The sequence below is a fragment of the Carassius gibelio genome, chromosome A3 (assembly GCF_023724105.1).
Source record: "Carassius gibelio isolate Cgi1373 ecotype wild population from Czech Republic chromosome A3, carGib1.2-hapl.c, whole genome shotgun sequence".
Classification (NCBI taxonomy): domain Eukaryota; kingdom Metazoa; phylum Chordata; class Actinopteri; order Cypriniformes; family Cyprinidae; genus Carassius; species Carassius gibelio.
Window position 1 is genome coordinate 2439208 of NC_068373.1, and position 25471 is coordinate 2464678.

A 25471-nucleotide genomic window follows, 5' to 3' on the forward strand; every position below is an offset into this window, starting at 1 on the left:
GGTAAAAATCCACCCACTATTGTTTTATTATGCCAAAACAAATAATCCCTTAAACAGTCTCTCCACACGAGCAATTCCAGACTATGAAGTTATAGTCAGGGAAAGTCCTGCCCATTTGGGATGCTCTCTGCCCGATTATTATTTACACAGAAGCAGGGGTCCTTCATTACTGTTCTCTTGCTGTAGGTACAATGCCAGTCCTAAAGAGCCATTAAATGTGTGTGTGTTGGGATGCACCAACAAACATAGTCTCCATAGACCTCTGAGGACAAGGTGGTTAACTTTCATTTTCGAAGAAAATATCCTATACTTTTTTTCTAACATTTTCCACACAACTCGACTGCCTCTCAAACGAGGGTCGGTTCAGTGCTGGAGATGTGCAAATATTGCTTCTGAAAGAGGGATCCAGACGTCCAGACTCCAGACAAAGTAAACATCGCACATCATATTTTGTTTTCCAAAGGATCTTCATGGCTCTCTGTAAGGCTAATGTTGTCTCTGCCTGTTTTCACTAGTGCTGCCTTCACCTGTTACCAGAATGATCATGAATAGGAATGTGGCAGTTAAAAATTGTGTTCGGTAGCAATGTGTGAGGTCAGTAACAGTCACAGTAACACCGTGAGCATGGGCTCTTGAAGCTCACACTCTTCTGAGAAAGGAGCAGGGCTGACAGGTTTTCACAACAAAACCTTTGGCTTTGGCTCATACTCCAAAAGTGGCAATTTCAAGAAGCTATAAAAAATGATGTGTGGGGTATTGTCAGATACACAATTTCAAGATTATTTCGCAATTCATAAACAGCTGAAAGATAGGTTACACACGTGTTTTTGTGCACATTGAATTGCACTTACGCACTCTTGAGAAATGATCTTTATATGCATCTTTTTATTAATGAGGCCCCTGGATCCCTGCATATTTGTATGGCTTCAGAAACTTGGGTCTCTTCTTGAAGCAGCTGCTTTTTTCTGTTTACTTCTTCCTAGTACTATCCCCTATAAATAAAGGAATATATAATATTTGAATCTCAAATTAATTTGACCTAAGTGTAAAATTTAGTGCACAAAATGCGAGAGAAAAAAGATGAAAATGTAGGCCTACATAGTATGCAGGACACGAAGCTTTAATAATATTGACTTGTCACTGCAATACACTTTTTTTTTTTAAGTATAGTAAAATTGCTAATTTGTCCTGTATAAGTATATTTTTGCTGTTTTTCTTCTTGCATTGAACGTTGAACAACTTTAACCAGTAGATGTCCTCAGCATGCTATATTTCCAGCACATCCAAACAGTGAATCAATCTAACTTATTATAACTTGTTATAGTTTTGGTGTGAACCTCAGAGGAGCTGAACGAAGTTGAGCCCTGCATTTCCCTCTCATTTTGTGCCCTAAGGACTGGGCTTCGGCACATTTTCACATCATCGTTCACATGGTTTAGGCTTCAGCTTCCTTTAGTGTTTTAGACATCCATTCTAATGTGTTACCATTGCGTTTTTATGATGATTATTATAAAACAAAACTGGTAGTTAATGTGTAATTAATGCACTACAATAGTTATTTTGATGCTGTCCACACAATAAAGGATTTTACAAAACAAAGATGGATTCTCTAATACTTTAAAGGATGCTCCTCCCAAAAATTTCTAATTCTCATTTATTTACCATCATGTCCAAGATGTGTAACTTTATTTTATGGTAAACAGATATTTATATAAAATAGATCCATATCAGTCCATATAATACAAGATAATTTGTCTCTTAAATCTCTTTAAAAAAGTCAAATTCTATCTTTTTGGTCATAAAAGTTCATTAATCAGAAGTCCTGTCCACTTTCTTCTTTTTACCACAATAAGAATTTAATTATTACATTCATTTGAATACAAAAAGGGCAAAGACTGGTTGTTGAATGGTTTTATTCCATACAGATTGTTTTTGGGGAAATGATGACCGAGGGCAAAACAACGGCGAGGTGAGAGATGTGACGAACACAGAAACAAGGGAAGTTCAGTAGTATGGAAGATTTCAGGAAACACACATTACCTGCATATCTCGTTGTTTTTCTTACTCTACGGACAGGTTACCAACCAAACTTCATCTCATTATATCACACTACATTGCCTTATTCATTATTTTCAGTCATGTGAAAATACAGTACACAGGTTATTTTATGACCGTCATGTCCTGACAAACACGTCATGTGTGCATATTATATACACACACATATACAGGAGCTGACCAAACAACAGAAACAATAAACGAGATATTAATATAAAGGCTGTAATACACAACAGGACGCCTTCTCTTCACACAGCACCTTCAGGAAGTCTAATAATGCTTGTGTAGAGGGACTGAGGCCAGACACAAACATGTCATCAGTACATTACTAGTGAGCTTCTCATTGTACTCTGATAACAGTTAGCTTCAAATACGGTCTGTGCCATAAAGCATTACACGTTAGTGTTCAGATAGGTAACTTTTCACAGTTTAATTTAAAATTCTCTTCACACTGCCCCACCAGGACAGTAGAAATAAAGTGACCAGAGGAGGGCGTTCATGCTGATGCGTGCTATAGCTAGAGAACTGCACTTTAACACATCAAATCCAACAAAATATGTATGAAAAATCAATAGATCTTAGGATAGATCTTAGTTTATTGTTATTAGTTTATTATTATTATATTAGCTATCTCACCCTGTGGTTGGTTACTGAGGGTTTAGGCTTGATGCTATGTTAAGATGAACTACGCTCTACAATGAAACTGTGAGCACACCACCCAACAGCAGATCTATACTCACCTACACAGACCAGTGAAATCTCAGGTGTGCATCAGTGAACCACGCTTCAGATAGACTTCAGCAATCCAACATAACTGGTGAAAGTACACTGCTATTGATGACGTCTAATTTACATCTTGGCATTCTCAGAGGATGGTGGCAGCATATTATTAGGCTTTTTGTACCTTGTATAACCAGGGGAGGAGGGTGGAGTCGAACTCTGAACTGGACCAAGCAATCAACCGAATGCTCACACTTGGTTTGTGAAAACAGCGTAATATAGATCCGTTAATGTGATGTGGTTTAGGACTCTGCGTGCATACAGCTCACTGTCCCTTTCAGAAAGTTACAGCCCTGTATAAAGAGCACTGTTAGCTGTAGAACTGTTAAACAGAGCAGAGCTCAAAACTGGTTAAATATTTAAAATAATCATTTGAAGTATAAAAATACAGCCCATTTGCAGCATGGTGTTGGTCAGAATTGAGTGAGATTTCAGCTAACGAGTCCACAGAAGAACACTACAGATCTGTCACAGCACGGAGCATGGGATTGACGTCAATCATTCCTACACACACTACTCATGAAAGAATAAAAAACTGAGGTACTGAACCCAGTTATCACACAATGATAAAAGTTATACTGCACAATCACAACTGAAATACAGACGGATCTGTTCAACTTCTTCATGTAACATACGATAGGACTTCAGGGTGAATCTGAAGCCAGAGCGAGAGAACTATTCAGGAGTATCTGACACAATTATCAAATCTAAATACTGTGGGAATGAAAATCAATCGCATCAATATTTTTACCAGTACACTAACTCAAAATCACTACACCTATTGATGGTGCAAAGAGGTGTCCAGTGTTAACATCCTTGTATAATGCTTGTCAGACTGCTCTCACACACACACACACACACACACACACGCCGTCATCAGAGACCTGTGTTTCAGTCTCACTGTAAGTCTGTGTTCACTTGAGAGGTTACACCACTTCTCCAGTCCCCCTTCTCCTTCACCAAAGCTGTCTTCCTGTGTATGTGGGAGGCGCGGATGGAACCTGTGACGGGGAGAAACAAAATCAGACAGGTTTACAGACATTTACACAAGATAAGTGATGCATCGCAAGTGGGGAAAAACCCCTGTCAAGTGCATCAAACAGCATACAATCCGTCACCAGCTGCTCGACAGCAGAAGTGGAAGTCCTGACAATCGGGAACATGCAGACGGAGAGGTCTTGCTTCTCTTGTTACAGTATTTACAATTCTTCTTTCTCTCCAGCAAGCTTCTCTTTTCAGAACCCTCCTTTTGTCTACATTTACATTTATGCATTTAGCAGACGTGTTTATCCAAAGTGACTTACAGAGCATTCAGGCTATACATTTTATTTGATCAGTTTTTATCAGTATGAAGTTCAGTTCTTTAGAGCATTTGCGGTGCATTCGTAAGACAGAGGCAAGTTCCCGTTCTTTACCGAAGCTTTGTAAACAAAACAAACGGTTCAAGAGCGTATATAGGGGGAGGGGGGGCAATCGAATTCAGGTTCGAACCAGGCAAGTGAACCAAGTGTGGAAGCAGCCTTAAACTTACACCTATGCATCAATGTACACCTTAATAGACATGTTTATGTACATTGTTACAACAGCACACATTAAGTGTAGACAGTTCCAGTAATTGGGGGGGGGGGGGGGTTGTTATTCAATGGAAACAACTCAATGGTGTTCATAATTCTCTATTTGCTCAGAAATTAGACAATGGCTGAGTCATAGTAGGTGATGTGTGCCTTGGAAAGTCACAAGCTAGGTCTGGTGAACTGAAGAATCCACCAGAAACAAAGGTTTGAGTAACAGCTGGGTACCATTGTCGAACCACATCTCTCACAAACAACTAGAGAACCTCTTAGAGTTCATACAGAGGATCCCTGAAAATACCCATGCAGGGTGTGGATGCTGGTATCCTCCATGGTGTGTACCATCCCAGAACTACAGACCAAATCAAGTTATAGCTGACTCTAGAGCACAGTTTGATGGAGTAAGTCTCAGTAATTGTTAGGGTAGTTGGCTCTGACCCTAACAATATCCTGATACAGATTTCAAAGAGAGAAATCCTGTCACTGTTACAGCTGACAGAAATAATAATCCAGCTCCTGCTTGATGATTGAGACCGGCAATAGCTGAGAAAGAAGAGTTGAAGTCTATCTAGCAGTGGTGTACAGCCAGCCTTTTCTCAGAGGATTATCAATACAGTTTTGTTTTAAATAATTTTAATACCTTCGACACTGAATGTAGAACCAATTCAAAATCCAAACCAGACAATCATCAGTTTCCACAGTTGCACATTGCCTCGTTCTCTCCAAGCAGAAATATTGCTCTTGTTTGGACTGATGTTAACTCAGCCTTTGCAGCGTTGCATTGTTGGCAGCTTTTGTTCTGTTTATAGTTGTGTCAAAGAAGAGAAGACGCTGACTCTCCTCCATAGTGCATCACTCATCACTTAAGAACCAAATGTTTAAGGGAAACACCATTTGTACATTGGAAGATCTGTCCAATAGTTTGTAAAAAAATCAATGATATGACTGAAATGTTATTTATATATTTAGTTTTTTAGTGATATTGATGGTATGTTCTCAGAATATTCACCAAGTAAAGGAGCTTTTTATCATAAATCTGATTTAAATATTTTGCAACGCACTAAACTGTGCAGATTATATATAAATATACACACACACACACACACACACACACACACCTTAAAGGGATTAATAATTTAATAATTTAACCTTCGGATTGAGTAGCCTCTGTCCAGGCAGTAATTCCACAGGGACCCCTAACGTCAGTGTTGATGTGACGTTGAACGTCACTGACTGAAAGGGAACAAAACTGTTATGTTATGTAACCCTCATTCCCTGAAGGCGGGAACGGAGATGTTGCATCCCTCATGCCAAAACGCTAGACTGCCGGGATGCTCTCTCAGCTCCTCAGCACAAACCAGAATCAATGAATGCACACTGCCATCTTATATAGCCCTATGTAGGGAGAGTGCTTTGGCATGCAAAATACACTCGCCAATAGTCACTGGCCATTTCTTGAGCTCCGAGGTGACTTGGGCTCCTATGTGAGACTCCTTACATCAGTGTCGATGTAATGTCTCCATTCCCTCCTTCAAGGAACAGGGGGTCCATAACAGACATTTTCTGAGTAGGGAATGGTATTCTGTGTCAATTGCGGATGCACTGGGAGCATCCTCCAGGTGTGACTGTTGTCTGAAGCCTTTGGAAAGCAGATTTCTCCTAAGGAGGCTCCTCCAGGAGTGACACCAGGCTCGAAAACCAAATGTGTGTCAGCTACTAAGAGATGCTGCACTTTTTTTTTCTTGATTCAAATTCAGATTCAGACAACCTGAGATGTGCACTGCCTTCTGCGACAGACACTTGTTCTTCATCCGAAGCAGAATGCACATCACGGAGGCAGTGTTATAACCACGATCATCTTTCAGAAGAAGAGACTGGAAGATCTGACCAGTGTTGGCACGGGCACATTCTAGTGATACAGTGCCTCAGAAGCCAGTGTTTATAGATTTCAGACAATTATAAAATCTCATTGGTGTTCCTATAAGACAAAGCATTGAGTGAATGTAACAGCTTTGTTAAATATTGTTGGGAAACATGTAGCTCTTCAATTCTCCAGTTATAACCAAAAAAAATTTCGAATACATTGTCTTAAAGGCACAAAACGTACATTTTCACTGCTAGAAGGGCGCGTATTCAAAACAGAAACAAAGGAGTAGTTTGATGAGTGTTGAATCATGCAATCCGACGGGACTCGAGCAGAAATCATGTTCATGTTCAATCATTTATTAAATAGGTAGAATGAAGCAGGTTGAAGCTGAAACGAAGCCGCTGAATGAGTGTGACACACAGCTCGAAAACAGCGGAGCTTTAGCCACAGTCAACCGCGTCCGCATTAAAACACACAACATATTAAAGAGTATTTGGTGTTTTCATGTTTTCTACAAAACAAACCGGAAATCGAGGGGTTAAGACGTCACTGGCAGGTGACACAATGACACGATAGACATGGTCCGTGTCACTAATTAAAATTGCTTATTTCTCTGGATTTAAACATTCTTCAAAACATTTGAGATAAAGTGCACAAGTCAGCAAAATATATAACACTGTTCTAGTGGTTTTTGGATATTTTAATAAAAAAATCGTACATATTGTGGCTTTAAATGGTTTATTTATTGTACCATGGCTCTATGTAATTATACTTTGCACATAAGGAGGTGGGTTTAAAAAGTTTACGGGAAATGGTCGTTCTATGAGTCCATGATAGTCTTCCCCCTCCTCTAGAGGGCATGTTATCTTCTGTAGGACCAAAGACCTGAACCTGACCTGAATATCAGCTTGATCTTTTCTGATAACACTAATACAACTTCTAGAGGCTGTTTTTGACAGGACCTGTTTCAGTCAGTTACTTTTCTCAAACCTGTCAGATATATGGAATCAGGTTCCTACAGGTTTATTTAGTCTATTTATAAAACTATGAAGTTGTGTACTCACTGCTCCTCCGTTTAGTATCATGGTCATCTCAGTCGGCTGGTAGACGTTACTTCTGAAGGGTGCGCTGGGTCTGGCCCCTGTGTTGCCGTTATGATGGCCACCACTTCTCAACCCTACAACACAGAAGATGGATGTTAGGATCTGTTTCATGTATATTAAATGGCATACTGTGCCTTATTGTACCTGCAGCATTTTCATCAAACGCGTATCCCTGGCTCTCCACAAACTGCCTGTGTGAAAGTGGGATGTCCTCATCAAGGCTGGCGTCTCTCATGTGTGATGAATTCTGAGATGTGTCAAAATAGTCCGGAGCTGAAGGCTGAGGTGGGGATCGAAGACAGGCGTGGGCTTCAGGAGCAGCGTGGCACAGCAATAACAGCCAACCCTGTGCTACCAGGGCCACAGCCAATGCTGGATCATCCCAGTCCGGAGACTTCTCAAGCACTTTGTTTCCATAGACGTAGAAACCAACCCAAGCCACCCACAGGAGAATGGACAGCAAGCAGGAGACCAGGAGCCACACAACGTTACAGTGCCATTGCCGTGCCTTCCCACACAGCGCTAATGTTGCAGTTACGAGGGCAGCCAGCAGGAGTGCCACCACATAGGCACAAGCGAGTGCAAAGTCCAGCGGCTGATACTCGCACGCCAGGTTACCCTCCCGCAGCACTGTTAGGAACAGCCACTCCGCAGCAATGATAGCTTGTACTGCGGTTAACCCCAGCACTAGTCCAACGAGGGCACACCCGCCCGGGCTACGAGACTCACATGCTAGCTTGCGTAGCCTCCAGCCCTGTGTTAGCATGCAGGCAAAGCAGAGGGAGAAAAACAAACCCCACAGGGCACGTCGCACCACACAGATGCTTTCATTTTGCTCAACAAGGTATGCAAAGCTAAGCCCAAACAGCCCAATAATGCCCATTAACAGTAAGAGAATGGGTCCGATGCCACTTCGCCGTGGTGCCTCGCTCACTGAGTGCAGGCGACACAGTAACACCATCACGAGTAAGATGGCAGCGAACACACCGGCCGCTGCTACGAGCTCCACCACCACGCCCCAAACAGCATCCAGGTCACACAACAGGGTGTAGGGTCGTGGAGGTCCAAATCTGCAGCCAAACGGGACCGTGGCCTTCTCATCTTCAGACAAACTCACAGCCAGACCAGTGAGCAGCAGGAACACCACACGAAATAATGACATCTGAGAAAGAGAGGAAACCGAAATTAGTCAATCTTAGTCTTACTGAATGTCCAGTTTGATTTTAAAATATACAGTGGACCAAAAATGTTTTTGTTTGCTTAAGTCCCATTTTAAGCGTGGATGTCAAGCATTGGAAACCTTGGAAGAACTAGTTGATCAATCCAAACCTCCTTTGCAAGGACAGCTTGAACAGGGCATTTGTCTTAGATTGTGGTACAGTTTGAGACATCGTAACTGTGCTATTCCTCTACATTCGCATTAACAAGTGTATGTCCATCAACAAACCAATGTTTGTCTTTATAATTTAATGAGGTGCATGTGTGGGAACTCCATCAGAATGCCACAGCTAAATAGTAATCTCTTATGGTAATTATCAAATATGGTACGTATGTAATGTGAGTTATCCATGTGAAGCAGTCGTCAGTAAGAGGACGGGAAGGTTAGTGCTTTACTGCTGTTGAATCATCGTAAAAATGTATTTTAACCACTGATTCTTTACGTACTGATCCTTTAGAATTGTAAACATTGCAAATCAACTTTCCCACTGTAGAAATCATCACAACACGAACCACAAACTAAAGTGTTTGAGTGCGGGTCAAAGTAGACATCGTTTGCAGGAAGCCAATTAAAATGATTATGCAAATCTGTTATGGATCTATGAAGATAAGTTTTGTAACTGAAACAGGAATTGCTGTATAACTGATGGATTTGGGGCAGATTTTCTGTACATTTGGACTTTTTTTTTTTTGACAAATATAAATCACAAAAGTAAAAGAAACTAGGAATAAGGGAACATTTTGCAGAAGATACATTAAAATGGCATAACATTTGAAAGTTTAACAATGAGAAAACGTCATCCATTTTTTATTTTTGTTTTGTTTTATATATTTAACAACAAAATTTCACCAGTGAAAGTCAACCTCTCTTGTATGATCACTTCCTCCCTCAGATAGGGGTGTTCCAATTAAAATTTGTTGTTGACTCTCTTTACTTTGTCAAAACAAGATCAAGAGTACAAGACTGCAGTCGTAACTGCACACTAACTGAATTCTTGATTTTCTCTTTTTACTGCAATCCTTAAACTCCAACAATTCACTTCTGATTTGACTGCTCAAACATTTGTCCAGTTTAGAGATGAGATTACCTTGAAATAATTATCATTTTCAAAATCACTATTTAAAGAGGGAAAAGTCACAAGTTACAATTTTTAAAGAGGGAAAAGTTATTAGTTACAGCCAAATAAAAATGGTTGAATATGATTTTAGATTTTAACAAATTAGGGTAACCATGGCAAATGATTACACTTAATAATGTGACAGATTAAACAAAAAATAACTAGGACGCTATGATTTCCACGATGCAGAAAACATGGAGGGAATCGCGGAATCCAGTCGGAATTTACAGTTAAACATGGAATGGCACGAAATTTGCCAAATTTTGAATGAATTAATCAAAAATAGGTCATTGCACTTACATCAAATCACGATATGGACTAATATCTGTAAATATTAAGCCGGAACAGTCTATTTAAATATGAATCCTGCATGTTCTGCGTGTCTCTGTTAATGAATGGAGCAGAAGCGCGTCTTCCTTTATCACACACTGAAGCGCGCGTGACTCGCCGGTGATTTCAGCGTCTGCTGTCTCACTAAATAAGGACGTGAACACATGAACAACATCTCCAGAACTGCTCTGACAGGCACTTCATGAGCATTTGACCGTTTGATTTGAGTAAAACTAGCGTCACATCACATACACAGAACTGTAAAGGTACTTCAACCCGCCAAAATAAAAGTCCGTTTTTTTAAGGTTTAATCACACAACATTTCTTCCATGTTTTATTTTTAATAGTAAATCCCCTTTGTTTACAAAAATGTTAAGTTAATTTTCAATAATTAAAAGGTAAATTAAATTAATGTTTTATGTGTTTAATGTTTAATGTGCATCTCAGAAAATGCTTTATTTTAAACCCCAAATGAATGGCACTTAAATGCACTTAATTCATCTGCCAACTTTGTCATTGTTCACAGTACAAGTACAGACAGAGAAACAATGGATAATAATTAAATGTTTATTTTTCATGTAAGCATTGCATTCTATGCCTTTAAAAAGTAAAAAAAAAAATCTTTCTAAAAAAGGAAATTTAGTTGTTCATTTATTTTAAGAGACCCAGGAGTCTTATTTTCTCTTGCATAATTAATATTGCACTTTAATTAAGCAAAAACACATTTTATCCGATTACTCGATTAATCGATGGAATTTTTGGTATAATATTTGATTAGTAAAATATTCGATAGCTACAGCCCTAATGTGGTGTGTTGTGTGTTTGGGGCTTGTATTCTGGATTCTCATGCCCCATGTTGTGTCTAGTTGTGAGTGTATGATGTGCACTTCTGTTTCTGTTTGAACACAGCGCCTCTGACCTTGTTTCATTGGCTGTGTGCTCTTGTTATATGTTCATTGTGTGGTCTAGTGTGTTGGTTGAACACATGGTTTGTGATTCTTATAGATAGATAAGTAGAAACTAATAAAAGCAAAATGCTTACAGATTAACAGAGAAGGTAATTTTTCGGATGGTCTTTCAGTAAAGTTGTGTTTTGAGTGGAGTGTTACCAAACAGATTTATGGTAGGTTATTTCAGCTATCCCATAAGAGCCTATTTGTGTGCACCACTGTGATGTTACAACTGCCAGAGATATTGGCATACATTACATTTACAACATAGCACTGTATTTGTCAATTGAGTCTGGTAGGTCTGAGGAGAGTAATAAAAGCTAGTTTTGTTTAATAGGAACTTATCATTATGCAAAGGATCCCTGTTAACTGTCACCCGTCCCCTCTGTGGGACGCCTACATTTACTTCACTATATTACAATTAAATCTAATCCAGATTGACAAAAGTTGGAAAGGTCTTAGACCCCCAAATATATATTTTGCCAATGGTTTTTGTTAAAAATTATGTAGGAAAAGTAATCGATTAATTTATGAAAAGAGTGCACCCTCAGAAATCTACATTATAACTGGTGTATTCATATAATAATAATAATATAAAGTTATTTGTTAGCACTGGTGGGAGATCCAGTTCTGAACGAGGCTGTAAATTACCTTCCTCACAGTTACTGATGATCTATTAGGCAACAGAGACAGGTGAAATGCATGCCATGGCAAAAGCAAGCAAGATCTAGGACCTCGAGCGCCAGAAAACACGTCAGCAGCGTGAAGCCAATAAACAGTACAATAAGACAACATTGTAGCAATTATTACAAAAGTGAAATTATACATAATTATAGCCAATTTATAATCTATTATAATTATTTATATCAGCTGCCAGAAGTAACTGTTGCAGAATTAATATTACAATCTGTTCATCCAGCAAACATTCATTTTTAATCATCTGTCAGTTCAAAAAACAAAGGTCCCATTTAAGTTATGAAAATGTGGTACAGTACACAGAACTTTAAATGTTTTATGGATTAATATTAAAACAGCCAATAACTGTAACAGCTTACCTTAGTATAAGATATATTCAGTTGTGATTGTCTTGAAAATTATGGTCTAAGAGATGGACCCTGCACAGCCAGGAAAAAAGAAAAAGGTTTTAGTATTCACATATTTCATGTTACACATGAAAGAAACGATCTCCAAATAAAAGAGTTTAGTAGGATTCAAACCGTGTGGTTATGGCACTGTTAGTCACTTCTGTGAGCAATGGAAAGGAGAATATTAATTGGTGCGAGACCGCTAAAACACTGATTATTTATAATGCACATGCTCAGTGCTTTATTAATAACCTGTAACAATATACAGCACATCTCATTTGAATAACTTCATAAATAGTCCTCCACAACTGCAATCCCCATCACAAAACTGGACAATAAGTATAAAATCACGAAAACTAACACTGTTGTGTTTTGTGTTAAATGTACATTACTAACACTCCCAATCTAAAGTTCTTGAACAGTAAGATTTTTAATGTTTTTCTTTAGATATTTCTCTTTTGATGTTAAGTTGAATTAAATAAATCCAAATGAGCAAATATAATGAATAAATTAGCTGATTTCAAAGCTGATTTTTCAGCAGTATCAGCACCATTACTCCAGTCTTCAGTGTCACATGATCTGATGATGATACACACACACACACACACACAAACACACACACACACACACGTTACCAGTTCATAAAGACTGACACTGCTTCCCAAATAGGATAATAGGTATCTATTTAGGGCTCTTCAGAGTGACAACCATCATGGCCGCCATATTCCAAACCAAAGACACAGAACCGGCCTCTTGAAAGAGCTCTTTGTAATTAAGGATTTTGGGAGGTACAACTGATGGACTCTTTGCAGGTTTAATTGTGTGATGATGGCCCCTCTTTACTGCAGAAGTGCATTCCAAGGAACAGTCTTTTGGTCCCCAACACCATTCATCCCTTCAGACTCTCACTCTGGAGGGTGGACGATTAGAAGAAACCAAGCTACTTCAGGACGTTGGTTTCTGAACGAACTAATCGGTTCAGTGACTGACTCATTAAAAGGCAGAGACTGTTGGTGAAAATACTCTCCACACAATCGTTCAGGTAAGCAGCAGGTTATGTTGGCCAGACTTCTTGGCCGTGTATTGCAAGCTGTTTTCAAATGAGGACGCTTCTGGGGACAGATCAAGACGAAAGACAATACTGGGACTGTCCCCAGAAAACAGACGTCTGGTCACCTACCAATAAGTGACTTAACAGCAGTGGACAGCCTTATTTTAACAAGCTTGTTTGTCCAAAAACATTTTACTGAAACTAAGTGTTTATGGTACAATGACCTGATATGTGTCAAAAGATCAAGTAAAATAAGATTTCTCAGTGTATGACCCCTTTAAAACAAGACAGATAAATCAAATCAATAAAACCACACACACACACACACAAGTAACCAAATACATCTTGTGACTCGATTTAACAGTAGGATTCACCTGAGCTTTGACATCAGCGCCTGCTACTTTGTAAAAACACAGACCAAACAGAGATATGGTTTGTTTGAGTGTTCCTCTCTCAGTGTGTGGGAAAAGCTGGTGTCAGGAGTGATTGCCATGGGAACAGCGAGAGACCGAAAGAGATGTCCCTCCGCTCTCCAACACACACTCCTGACCTTAACACTCGTCACGCTCTGCAGGAGAACTAAACCTTGTCCTCTCAGGACTTCTGTGAGGCAGGGATGTCTGAAATACAGTATACAAGAGCAACGGTGCTCCGCTTCAATACACTTTCAGTGTCCGTGCTGCACAAATAGAGAGAAAGCAATGTAGTGATGTCTGTTGCAGTCTGTTGTGATTAAAAAAAGAGAACTTTAGTAAAAAAGCATTATATAATAAAAAGCAAAAATATCCTTTCCATGTGAATCAGGTTTTTGTTAAAACTAAAGCAAAGGACATCACGTTTGATCAATAGCTTGTAACTATTTTTAGTGTAGCACCGAGCAGCCACACACTCATTAAAAGTGAAGCATCATGGACGTCATGAACGTGTGTGTGTGTGTGTGTCGCTCTCTTCAGCTGCATCACACTGCACGTGCAAACAGAGAAACCACAGTGTTTCAGGACTGATTGTGTCCAGATACACCCCGTGATCACATTCAAAGTGGACTACAGCGTCAGCATCCACCCATGAAATATCACACGTCTCTTAAGCATTTCTCAGTCATTCTCTGGGAAGAAACACACGTGGATGGGTGCGATGAAAGCTCCTGCACCCCATCCAGTGCGCTCCCACTCTTTTGTGCTGCTTTCGACGACTCTGTTACATAACAAGGATCCAGCTCTCACCAGTTCTGCTGCATGGCTGGCTCTGAGGCTTCATCGTGCAAGACCCTGCTTTTCTGACTAAGACCTAAAGTGGCCTGACATCTCAATTCAAGAGGTGGTTAGGTGTTAAAATATCCACTTGAAATTAAACTAGCAGTTTGCATGACTTTAAAGCAGTGTATTTCTCAGTTATTAGCAATATAATATATTTGAACAAGAATGATTCTGTTGCTTGATTAAAAGGCAGAAATTAGGGATGCAGTGCACCAATCATGATTTTTCATGGCTGAATCCCATTGTTTTACAAGCTACTGATTCCAGTAGTCCGTTTCAAAAGCCTATGCTTATTTGCTGCATTACAGATGCAGTTATTTTTATTATTTAAATGAGATTGTATAATCATAACCTTTGAAGCAAAACAGAATGGTCTGCCTTCAGCTTTGTAAAACTGTTACAAAAGCTAAATCACTCTCTGACAGTAGGTGGCGCTCATGGAATAGCAGCAATACAGTGTTTCCTTGGTTATCACAAAGCAGGGCTATGCAGAGACAAAGTCAAATCTTTTCTGAAGACAGTCAGTTCCCTTCAGAGATATATTCATATAAAATATTTATAACTTTCTTCCAATGTTTAGCGCATCTCAAACAGTGATCTTGCTCTGACTGGTGCAGTGTTTTCTCTGTTAGCGCATCTGTTCTCCGTCCCATCTCTGAACACTGTTGACATCCAGTTTACACACTTCCTAGTATCTTCACACAAGTCAAATTTTGGGAAATGACAGGGCTTACTAATTAACCACACTTACTGAAAGAATACAGTTTGTGCTATTGTTATTTTTTTGACAAAACCTTTGAACTATGAAACATTAAACTGTCCAGTTGCTAAAATAGCTCTTACATCTTTTGTTGTCTCACACACTGCCATGTTCTGCATGCATGTAATGTTCAATTGTTCACACAACCCCTATCCTGAACTTCAGCTTGCACTAACTTTTCAAATAATGCTAAAACTATTTGCCCTGTCAAGGCTTCGTCTAGACCAATGATCTGATTCAGATCTTTAGTAGAGTCAAAGACCTGAGATGTGTGTGTCAGACAAGGGACACATGCTAAATGTGTAGAGGAGGAGGCTTCGGGAACGCGGGTGGGAATTGAGGTATGGCAATGCAACAACATTGAGAAAGCACTTTGTAGGAGCGACTACCAATGGAGTGCATGTGACCCATCTCCTGGCAGACAATGCAGTGCTATTCACTCAGCATATGTAGTTGTATAACAAAACTTATTTTAAATCAAGGCTGATCACCACAAACTAACTGTCCCTTAGGAAACGCTTCAGGCAACCTAACAGCTGTTATATCCTTTGTAATCAAACAAGTTTTCACCAGTGTAAAGTACCACTGGACACAGACCTTGGCAACCTTTTGGGAATTATGTGCCCCCCCCCCCATTTTAATGCATTCTGTAGGCCTATTTGGATAGGCATGAAAATAGTTTCAGGGTTTTTTTATTGGTTTTAAATTTTCAAAAGTTTATTGAATTACAGATATACACTGTGACCGTACTGAACACCACTGTATGTGTGTGTGACGAGGCCAATGCTTTAAAGCGTTAGTTCACCCAGATACCAAAATTATGTAATTAATAACTTACCCTCATGTTGTTTCAAACCCCGTAAGACCTCCGTTTATCTTTGGATCCTTGGTTTATCGTTCTATATTAAGAGGGAGTGTCAGCCACATTAAAAAAGTTAACAGCTTAAGTCATTTGTGGATTAATGCGTATTGGAGATGAGAACCGTTTAAAAAGATTCAGTTTGATTTGGTGAACTGAATGAATCGTTCATGAACTGGATATCACAAACTGCTTTGTTTTGAACTCTCTCACAACAGACACGGAAGAGAAGACAATGCTGAATAAAGTCATCGTTTTTGCTATTTTTGGACCAAAATGTATTTTCGATGCTTCAAAATATTCTAGCTGACCCTCTGATGTCACATGGACTACTTTGATGATGTTTTTATTACCTTTCTGGACATGGACAGTAGACCGTACACACAGCTTCAATGGAGGGACTGAGAGCTCTCGGACTAAATCTAAAATATCTTAAACTGTGTTTTGAAGATAAACAGAGATCTCACGGGTTTGGAACGACATGAGGGTAAGTTATTAATTACATAATTTTGCTATCTGGGTGAACCAACCCTTCAACAGTTAGTTTATCACCGTTCTATATTAATGCACTGCTTTAAATGATGTGCACGCACCCACACACACACACACACACACACACACCACTCGCACACACAGATCTGAGATTGCGCTGTGCAAAAAGTAACATTCAGAAGCTCATAAACTTGTCAGTGCTGCCACGCGACTTTTATTAATTGATACGGCATTGCTAGATTTCTCAACAACAAGAGGGTAAAATCATTTAAGTAACTAAACTCACCTTCATGGTTTGTAAAGAAAGACACAGACAATTTACACATCTCTCTCTCTCAAAATGGCCATATTTAAAGGGGGGTGAAATGCTATTTCATGCATACTGAGTTTTTTACACTGTTAAAGAGTTGGATTCCCATGCTAAACATGGACAAAGTTTCAAAAATTAAGTTGTATGTTTGAAGGAGTATTTCTGTTCCAAAAATACTCCTTCCGGTTTGTCACAAGTTTCGGAAAGTTTTTTTCGAGTATGGCTCTGTGTGACGTTAGATGGAGCAGAATTTCCTTATATGGGTCCTGAGGCACTTCTGCCGGAAGAGCGCGCTCCTGTATAGCAGAGCACTGAGAGCACAACAGACTTCACTGATCAGAGCGAGAGCGTCCCCAAATGTCACAAAAGAAGTGTGTTTTTGGTTGCCAGGGCAAGACAACCCTGTACAGATTACCAAAAGAGAAACAGCATTAAGGGACCAGTGGATGGAGTTTATTTTAACAGAGCATCAACGGAGTTGTGCAAGTGTTTGTGTTTGTTCCCTGCATTTCGAAGATGCTTGTTTTACAAACAAGGCCCAGTTTGATGACGGTCAATCGTATCGTTTATTTCTTAAGGATGATGCAATCCCAAGGAAAAAGGGTCACGATCGTGTGTTGGAACCGCAGGCGGTGAGTAAAACTGCTTCAAATATCTCTGCCTCCTTTTTAGTGCGTCCGCCTCCCATCAGAGACCCGGGTTCGAGCCCCGCTCGGAGCGAGTCGTTGCTGCTGCTGCTCTCGTTCAGTTTCAGCCTCTGGATCTGATTCTGGATCATAAATAAACACTGAATCTGACTGTTAGCCATGGTTTGTTTTGGATGATGTTTTTTTCCTCACGGTAATGTCACAGCTTCCAGACGTGCTCAACACAAAAGCCTACTGGCGCTCGTGATTCTTTAGCTCCGCCCACACGTCACGCCTCCAGTCGATCGTGTTTTTCCGGGAAAAATCGGTACAGACTATCTTTCTCTTATAAATATAATAAAACTAAAGACTTTTTGGAGTTATGAAGGATGCAGTACTACTCTATAGGTACTCAAGATTAACAGGATATTGAGTGAAAACGAGCATTTTACCCCCCCTTTAACAAAAAAATAAAGTTTGCACCATTGGATATAGCTGTCGGTTATTTTATATATCGTAAAAGTTGACTAATATTAAATGATTTGCAGCTTACCAACACACTGTCTAACATTAAACTGACGCTTCTCGCTCTGCTTCTGTGAACAATAAACCCCGCCTTCTTTGATTTGATTGGCCATCTCAGTCATTCTGACATTGAGGAGCGCTGTTAGACCACTGAGGCTTTGATCTGAAGCGTCCAGTATGTGCAGCGGTCCGTAAACTAGCAAGTTTATTCTCACGCTGTAATAGTATTTATAGCTCCTAACAGGCTGTGTGACTATGAGAAGTGATTACCTCGCAATGTGCGTCAGTTTTCCCTATTGCTCATGTGCCAGTGATTGTCCGTGTGCGTGCCGTAGGTTGCTGACCCCTGCTCTACACGATGACAGCTCTAGCACTAGACAGTGATGGAGAATCTGGGAGAGCATGGCCACATAACCTATGGATAGCTGTGATAAGAGCACAAGTTGTTTTCACTGCCCTATAGAAATGACTGGATTGCTCATACTGTACACAATATACAGTAAATACTGTAACACAAGCCTCTGATCTGATCTAAATCTAATTTTACCATGCAACTTGCTCAGAGCAACAGTATTAAATGCTTGGAAATAAGAATTCATGTCTTTAAAGTGCTATGCACTCAGTCTTATTTCTGTGAATAACTTGAAGCACATTTGATTATTTCCTGATTGATTTGTACTGATTAACATCCTCTTCAGTCTCTTGGAAGCAGTGATTTTTAGAAAGCTACAGAACAGAGCAAGTTATGACTTAACAAGCATGATATATATTTCTAAATCCTTCTATTGATGAACAGTTTTTCAAGAGGAACTAAGAATGTCATAGCAATAGTGTGTCTGTGATAGTTGTTTTCGGTATAAATCGCAATATACGGTTATAATAATTAGCTTAGTAAGAAGGCTATACTGTATTTCATATACTTTGTTGGCTAGGGTTGGGTATCGTTTGATTTTGGTCAATTTTAATTTCGATCCTTATCGATTCCCAGTTTAGATTCCAGTGCGGTTAAAAAAATTCATTCAAACATTTAGATGAAGCATATTCTCTCTCTCACTTTTTGCAAAACATTTAGTTGCAGCTGAATACCATGAACAAAAATGAACAGGCTACTTAAAAAACTGGACTTATTAAGAGCTGTGTGCACAATACGGTTGAGATCTTTTAATATTTCTATTCATAAATTACTTTTTTTTTAAACGTAATTTATGAATGAAATTTTAGAGACGATACAGGTCAAATTACTTTCAGAAGGTGATTTACTCCATTTTGATCGTTATCTTTCACATCAGTGTTTATATCCAAACTACAATCTTTCATCCCCATACTTCTGTGATCATCCGAATGATTGTAACAGAAATAATGATACTGTGTGGTTTCATACGTTCATACGTATGACAGCTGCTCTCTCGAGGTCAATGGCGACACGAACACAGATCTGATTATCCACATCACACAGGGACGAACACAGAGTTAATCACACTGTTGTGATTGCATGTCAAAGGTTTGTCATTTAGGGAAGGTCACATTGGTGTTTGAATAGTGTTCGTGATCTTTAAAGGGTTAGTTCACACAAAAATAAAAATTATGTCATTAAAGAGTAAATAAACCCTAAACCAACTTTTTTTTTGTTAATGATCTATAAGAATGGGGCTTTATTAATGCTGTTCATTGATTCGAGTAACTTTTTTGACATTTGAGTATAAAGTGTTTTAATTCTACAATATATGGTGTAAAAACGTCTGAGTGCTGCCCTCTTCAGGTTGAATGGTGGCTACTGCAGTTGATTTTTCCTATTGGATGTTGCGGTGGCAGGTGACGTAAGCAGTTTCCAGCTCACCACGCCCCTTTGGTACGAGCTACCAAGCCCTTAGCAGTATAAAATCACTGTAGGGAGTCAGGAGCTGTAATTGCGAGTATTGAAAACGACCAGGATAGACTATTATAGCATCTATTTAGCATAGCATTTATATAGTTATTTATATTATTTCATGTAGCCTATGTAGTTAATTAGCATAGTTGTTAGTGTAACGTTAGTATTGTTAGAAGCACAGTTAGTTAGTAGCATAGTATTGCATCAGTTAGAATAGCTTCAAGTTAGCGTAGATTTATCTGTATTTAGTACAGTGGTCAGGATGGTACGGAGGTGTGTTGCTGGTTGTGACAGCACAGCTGGACTGCATAGTTTTCAAGCAGACATTAAAATTAGGCGCCAGTGATTGCATGCACTTGGCCTAGAAGACCGTGAGTTCCTGACTAGAGCTGGAGTGTGCAAACTGCATTTTACACGAGATTGCTTCTCCAACGCAATGGAGGTGGAGATGGGCTTCTCCACACAGCTCACTTTGAAAAGCGACGCGATGCGGGAGTTAAGACCACAGTTTGAGCCAGCGGCACGAATTGATATGAACTGACACCTCGACATCCTCCACTTCAGATGAAGGTAGGTGAGAAAAGTCCTCTACTTCAAATGAACGCTCTGTTGCAAAGCTACTTGCGTCACAGTTACTCTCCATTTTAGCGTCTCTGACAGCAGCTGTCAATCAATCCGTCACTGCGGGTCTCAGGTTCACGCCCACCCGCTCAGCCCTGCCTTCGGTTCGTCCCCTGTATCTCCGCTGTGCTCCACTTTTCAGCATTTTTCAAATATTGTCAGTGGGTGGAGTCAGGCTCTGACCAGGCGTTTAGTTACCCTTTAATTACTCACTCCCATGTTAGGGCTGCCCTAATATGGGAGTGAGTAATTAATGACAGAATTTATATTTTTTTTGGGGGGGGGGGGGGGGGACTAAGCCTTTACGATCTGTTTAATTAAAGTGCTTTGCATTGTTGACAGTGACACCTCTTTTTCAACATGTTAGCTTATCAAATATTATACCTTGCAGTTACTTGCTAATTGCAAGTTTAGCAAAACACTGGAGCTCTTAAAAATAGCTAGGAAGGTCCTCACAGAGGGAAAAAAACTAAACGTGCTCTTTAGGTGGAAGAATAATTAAAATTTAACAAATAAAAAAAACATTAGAATCCTGACATTAAGTATCTGATTCGGTAACTGGAATTGATTTGGACACCCAACCCTACTAAAGGATAAATACACATTTCTTTCAGCTACGCACTCGTATGGTGATCATTTAAAATACATACAAGTACCATCCAGCACGAACAATACAATTAGTAAAATCAGTCACACTGTGAAATGCTACCAAATAAACCACATAACAACACTGTGAATATATAGTTTTCTGGTTTCTATGAAATCGTTAAGAATATAAAAACCTGTCTACCTCACTTCGTTTTGATACTTTTGAATATTGGATTTTATATAGTTTTAAGATGTTAAGAGTATTGATGAGTTGTTCCCAATGGCTGAATATGATCAACAGCAGATTGGTGCTTTCTGTTGTTGTCGACAGTAATGTTTGGGGGGCTGAAAGGGGGTTCGCCCGGGACACTAAACCTAGAACCTCCAATGATCCAGACAAAAGCATGTATCAGTTCATCAGTTCTTGGAGAGTAAAGTTTGCAAAGATAGCTCAACCCTGCAGTATGCAAGTCTTAATAATCCAGGACTTGACACACACTAGAAACATGGCTGACCATATTCTCAAATGCAGGAGAGAGAGAGAGAGAGAGAGAGAGAGAGAGAGAGAAGAAAGAGAGAGACATAGAGAGAGAAGAGAGAAATTAAAAAAGCCTTTAATGGTTGGGTATTGATTTTTTCCACCTCCTATTAATTACCTAACATGTAACTAGTTTCAAGCATTGACATGCTTATCCATTTAACTAAGGTTATTTCAGATCTTTAACCACCTTGTTCAGATTAACGATTTATCTTCCTTTAAATAATGTCAAATAGCATTGTGTTGCATTAAGCAGTCATTTTAAACTGCTTTGTTGCATGTATTATTAATCAATGCAGAGAACTAAAATCGTTATTTTATGCGTTTCATTAATGAGTTCCACTTGACTCTAAATTATTATTTGCTCATATTTATAATCCTGTCCCACCTTTAACGAGGCATCTCATAAATGACCAGTGATGAGTAATGTTTGCATGCATTTTCTTCACGTAGAGAGAGAGAGAGAGAGAAAGAGAGAATCAATCTGATGACAGAAGACAGCAGATCCCTCCTGTAGATTTGGGAATATCTGATCTGTGCACGTACCTTCATCGATTAAAGCATCCGATGTGTGTGATAGATGAATGCGCGTGTGTAAAATGTCACATTCCTGCTCCTGCAGTTGATGCTCACGGCGGAGAAACGCAGTTCTTCCCCTTTGCGCTATTTAAAATGCCTATTTGATTTCACTCCTAATTCTAGCTGGGCGTTAATAAACGACGCCAAACATGAACAAATGACAGGCGCTGAGAATGAAGACCGTGACCGCACGCGGATTCCCTCTGCTGCTCCGCGCGCTGTCCATCAGATGTGACAGAAATCATTCTTCACCAGACCACCATCGCCTCGAAAACACCCTCCGAACACATTTGGCATTTCTCGTCTTTCATCTGGCTCCTGTCGTATGTAAATACTCTGTGAATGTGCTGCTGTTGTTGTGTCTCTGTTGCGGTCCCTCTAGCTTCACACGCGCGCGCGCTTGATTCGATCCAGCGCATCACAAGCCCCGCCTCTCGCTGTCAATCATCCTCACAGACAAGCCCAGCTCTTCCCCTCGGACAGACCCCCCCCCCCGCCTGTCTGTGTTGAAGAAGCTTCTGTACTTTCATTTAACTTAAATAAATTTAACTTAATAAATAGAAAACGTTATAATTTAATTGCACAGGTATTTTGTGAATTTAGGTAAGGGAAATTAGGATTATGATTAATTTATTGCAAATTTCACACTATTTTTGTGTCCTTGTGTACTTCTGCCAGAAGGTTTCACTGTAATATTTTCAAATAAATAGATTATGAAAAATAAATACACAACAACAACAGAGAAAAACATTTATATGAGTTTATACATTGAGATAAAGAGATGTAATATAGAGATTTGTGCATTACAGAGAAAAACTTATTGATAAATGATCAAAATAATTATTAGTAATTTAATAAAATAAATGTCCTAAAAGAGTTTGATGAAATGAAGAAGGTTAATAATGAAAACATGCATGCCATGGGGTGTGGACACACACACACACAGTGGAAGAATTGGGTCACTCTGTTTGTGTCTGTAAGTGTGTGTGTAAGCACCAAGGAGGTAAAATACAGCAGCATTTGTCTGTTACATCTTTATGTAAATGTATAACTAAGGGATCCCCAAGAGATACTAACAGCTGCAGATAATGCAGCCTTCATCTGTCTTAAATTAATCCATTCATCTGCCCTGATTATGGTCTATTACAGGATGTTTTAAACACAAAATGTGACAGCTTTTTGCTGGAAAACACACACACACAAACCCAATTTTAGCCCCGATTGTTAATCATTGACAGTTTTGTGGTAATTGTGACAAATGCTTGAAATTGGAGGCACATTGGTGCTTGTTCATGTGTGCAGGGCCGGATTGAGATGGGTGCTATTGATGCTGCAGCATCAGGCCCATTCCTAAAATAGGCCCAGATGAAAACGGACAACTATTTTTCATTTGCTATATTAACCTCAAAATAATTCTTAGAATGAAATAGGGAGTCCAATTTTGGGATGCATATACAGCGTTACTTATTATACAGTTACTATATTCTTTCCACTGTGACATTACTGACGTAACAAGAGAGGTTAATTTCAGTTATTTTTTTTGCAACCGATTATTAACCATTAACCGACAAGATTATTAGGGGCCAAGCACCGAAGGTAACTGTTAGGATTCCTATTATTATTATTCCTCCGCGTCCGCCGCAAGTCTATGGCAGCCCATAGAACCAATCTCGGGAAAGTTGTATAATTTGGCACACTGATAGAGGACAGTCCCAACACTAACTATAGCAAATTTGAAGTCTCTAACTCCAACTCTCTAGTGCCACCACTTGTCCAAATTTTAATTGCTAATAACTTATGAACCATAAGCCAGAAAATTAACATTCTTTTTCCTCTGAATAATTGGCTCATGCCAAGTCGAATGAACACCAAAATAAATAAAAAAATCGCAAGGATTAGTTGTTTTTCTATTTTTACATGTTCGAAAAACCTACTTTTTCGAATTCGTCCTAGACGATCTGTCTGATTCTCAACAAAATTGGGTCAGATCATCTTCAGACCATGCTGGCAAAAAGTTCTGCAATTCAAGTTGAGGCTATATCTCAGCAACAGTTTGGCGTACTGGTCTCTTTAGATTCAGTGGATCATGCGGAGTCTAACAATGTCCAGTTTTTCAATGTCAGCCATTTTGAGCGTTGGCCATTTTGAATTATGTTCTAAAATGCTGTAGTTTCCAAACACTTTAGCTTATCGTTATGAAATTAATTACAAAAATCATCAGCACCATGCCCTGATGGTACTCAAAAAGTTTTTGGCACAGCGCCACCCTGTAGTCAAAAGTTATAACTAAATTTACAAAAATGCTAATAACTTTTGAATAAATTAGACTATCAAAATGAAAGTGGTCTTGCTATATTATTTGGGTCATGTCGAGAACATCGATACCAATTATGCCAAAATTGGCCAAACTTCCTGTCCACCATTTTGATTAATGCTGAAAACCTACTTTCTCGAACTCCTCTTAGATCGTTTTCACCAAAAGTGAATCAGACCATCTTCAGACAATGCTGGCAAAAAGTTATGGGTTTTGTGTCGATATACAAAATGGTTTTCGTTTAGCATACCAACGAATCTGTTCAGATTATCAATTTCAGATTATCTTTATGACTAAAAGGATCCATTAAAAAAATGGATCACACACAGTGGAAATGCAACCTGTTTATCATAATAAAATACAGTCAGTCAAACATGAAGGAAACACACACATACAAACACACCACTCAGTTTAAATATTAAAATCTGTTCCATGAAGTGTTTTCACCCTAATGCCGTGATGTTATGCAAAAACATATCGTTTTATGTGGATATTGGAACGTGAGTGAAGTACATAATAAATAATAATTTGGCATTTAAATACATCGGGAATACATTTGAAATTGATTAAAATTTTCATTTTAGTCTAAATAGTTTTGACCTGTCTTTAATATTTCTATAGCTATATTTTTAATTCTAGTTCTTTTCTAAATACTGTTAATTGAAATGACTGTTGCGGAGGAAGGGGAACTAAAATAGCCTATGTTTGCAGTGTTTATTAAAATGTTTGTAAACATTTTGTGTCTGCACTAGGTCTATTTCTGAATTAATTAATAATCTTTTTTCTCTAAAATACACTTTTTTTTTTTTAAATAGGGCCCCCTTGTGTCACGGGTCAGGGTCCCTCTGGCTCCCTCTGCTGTCTTTGTGTCATGTCTTTTTTCAGCAGCTTGTGATCAGTGCCATCTACACATAGAGAGAAGGACTGTCCCTCTCTGCTTCACTCAACTCAAAGGTTGTTGGTCCTGTGTGAGCACTGGGTCTTGGGGCTAACTTCTACCTCCTT

The 25471-nt window shown here is 39.1% G+C and overlaps 2 protein-coding genes across 2 annotated transcripts in view; both read right to left on the reverse strand.

The window, feature by feature from the left end:
* Positions 1 to 25471, reverse strand: part of LOC127943737 (gastrula zinc finger protein XlCGF8.2DB-like) — a 313695-nt gene that overhangs the window by 247801 nt on the left and 40423 nt on the right. The window lies entirely within an intron of this gene.
* LOC127943705 (G-protein coupled receptor family C group 5 member B-like) lies at positions 1897 to 22561 on the reverse strand. The gene is made up of 5 exons (XM_052539939.1): positions 22120 to 22561; positions 12048 to 12107; positions 7521 to 8538; positions 7338 to 7450; positions 1897 to 3836 (listed from the first exon to the last, which is right to left on the reverse strand). The coding sequence occupies exons 3-5, from the start codon at positions 8536 to 8538 to the stop codon at positions 3792 to 3794; spliced, it is 1176 nt and encodes a 391-aa protein (XP_052395899.1). The 5' UTR covers positions 12048 to 12107; positions 22120 to 22561; the 3' UTR covers positions 1897 to 3791.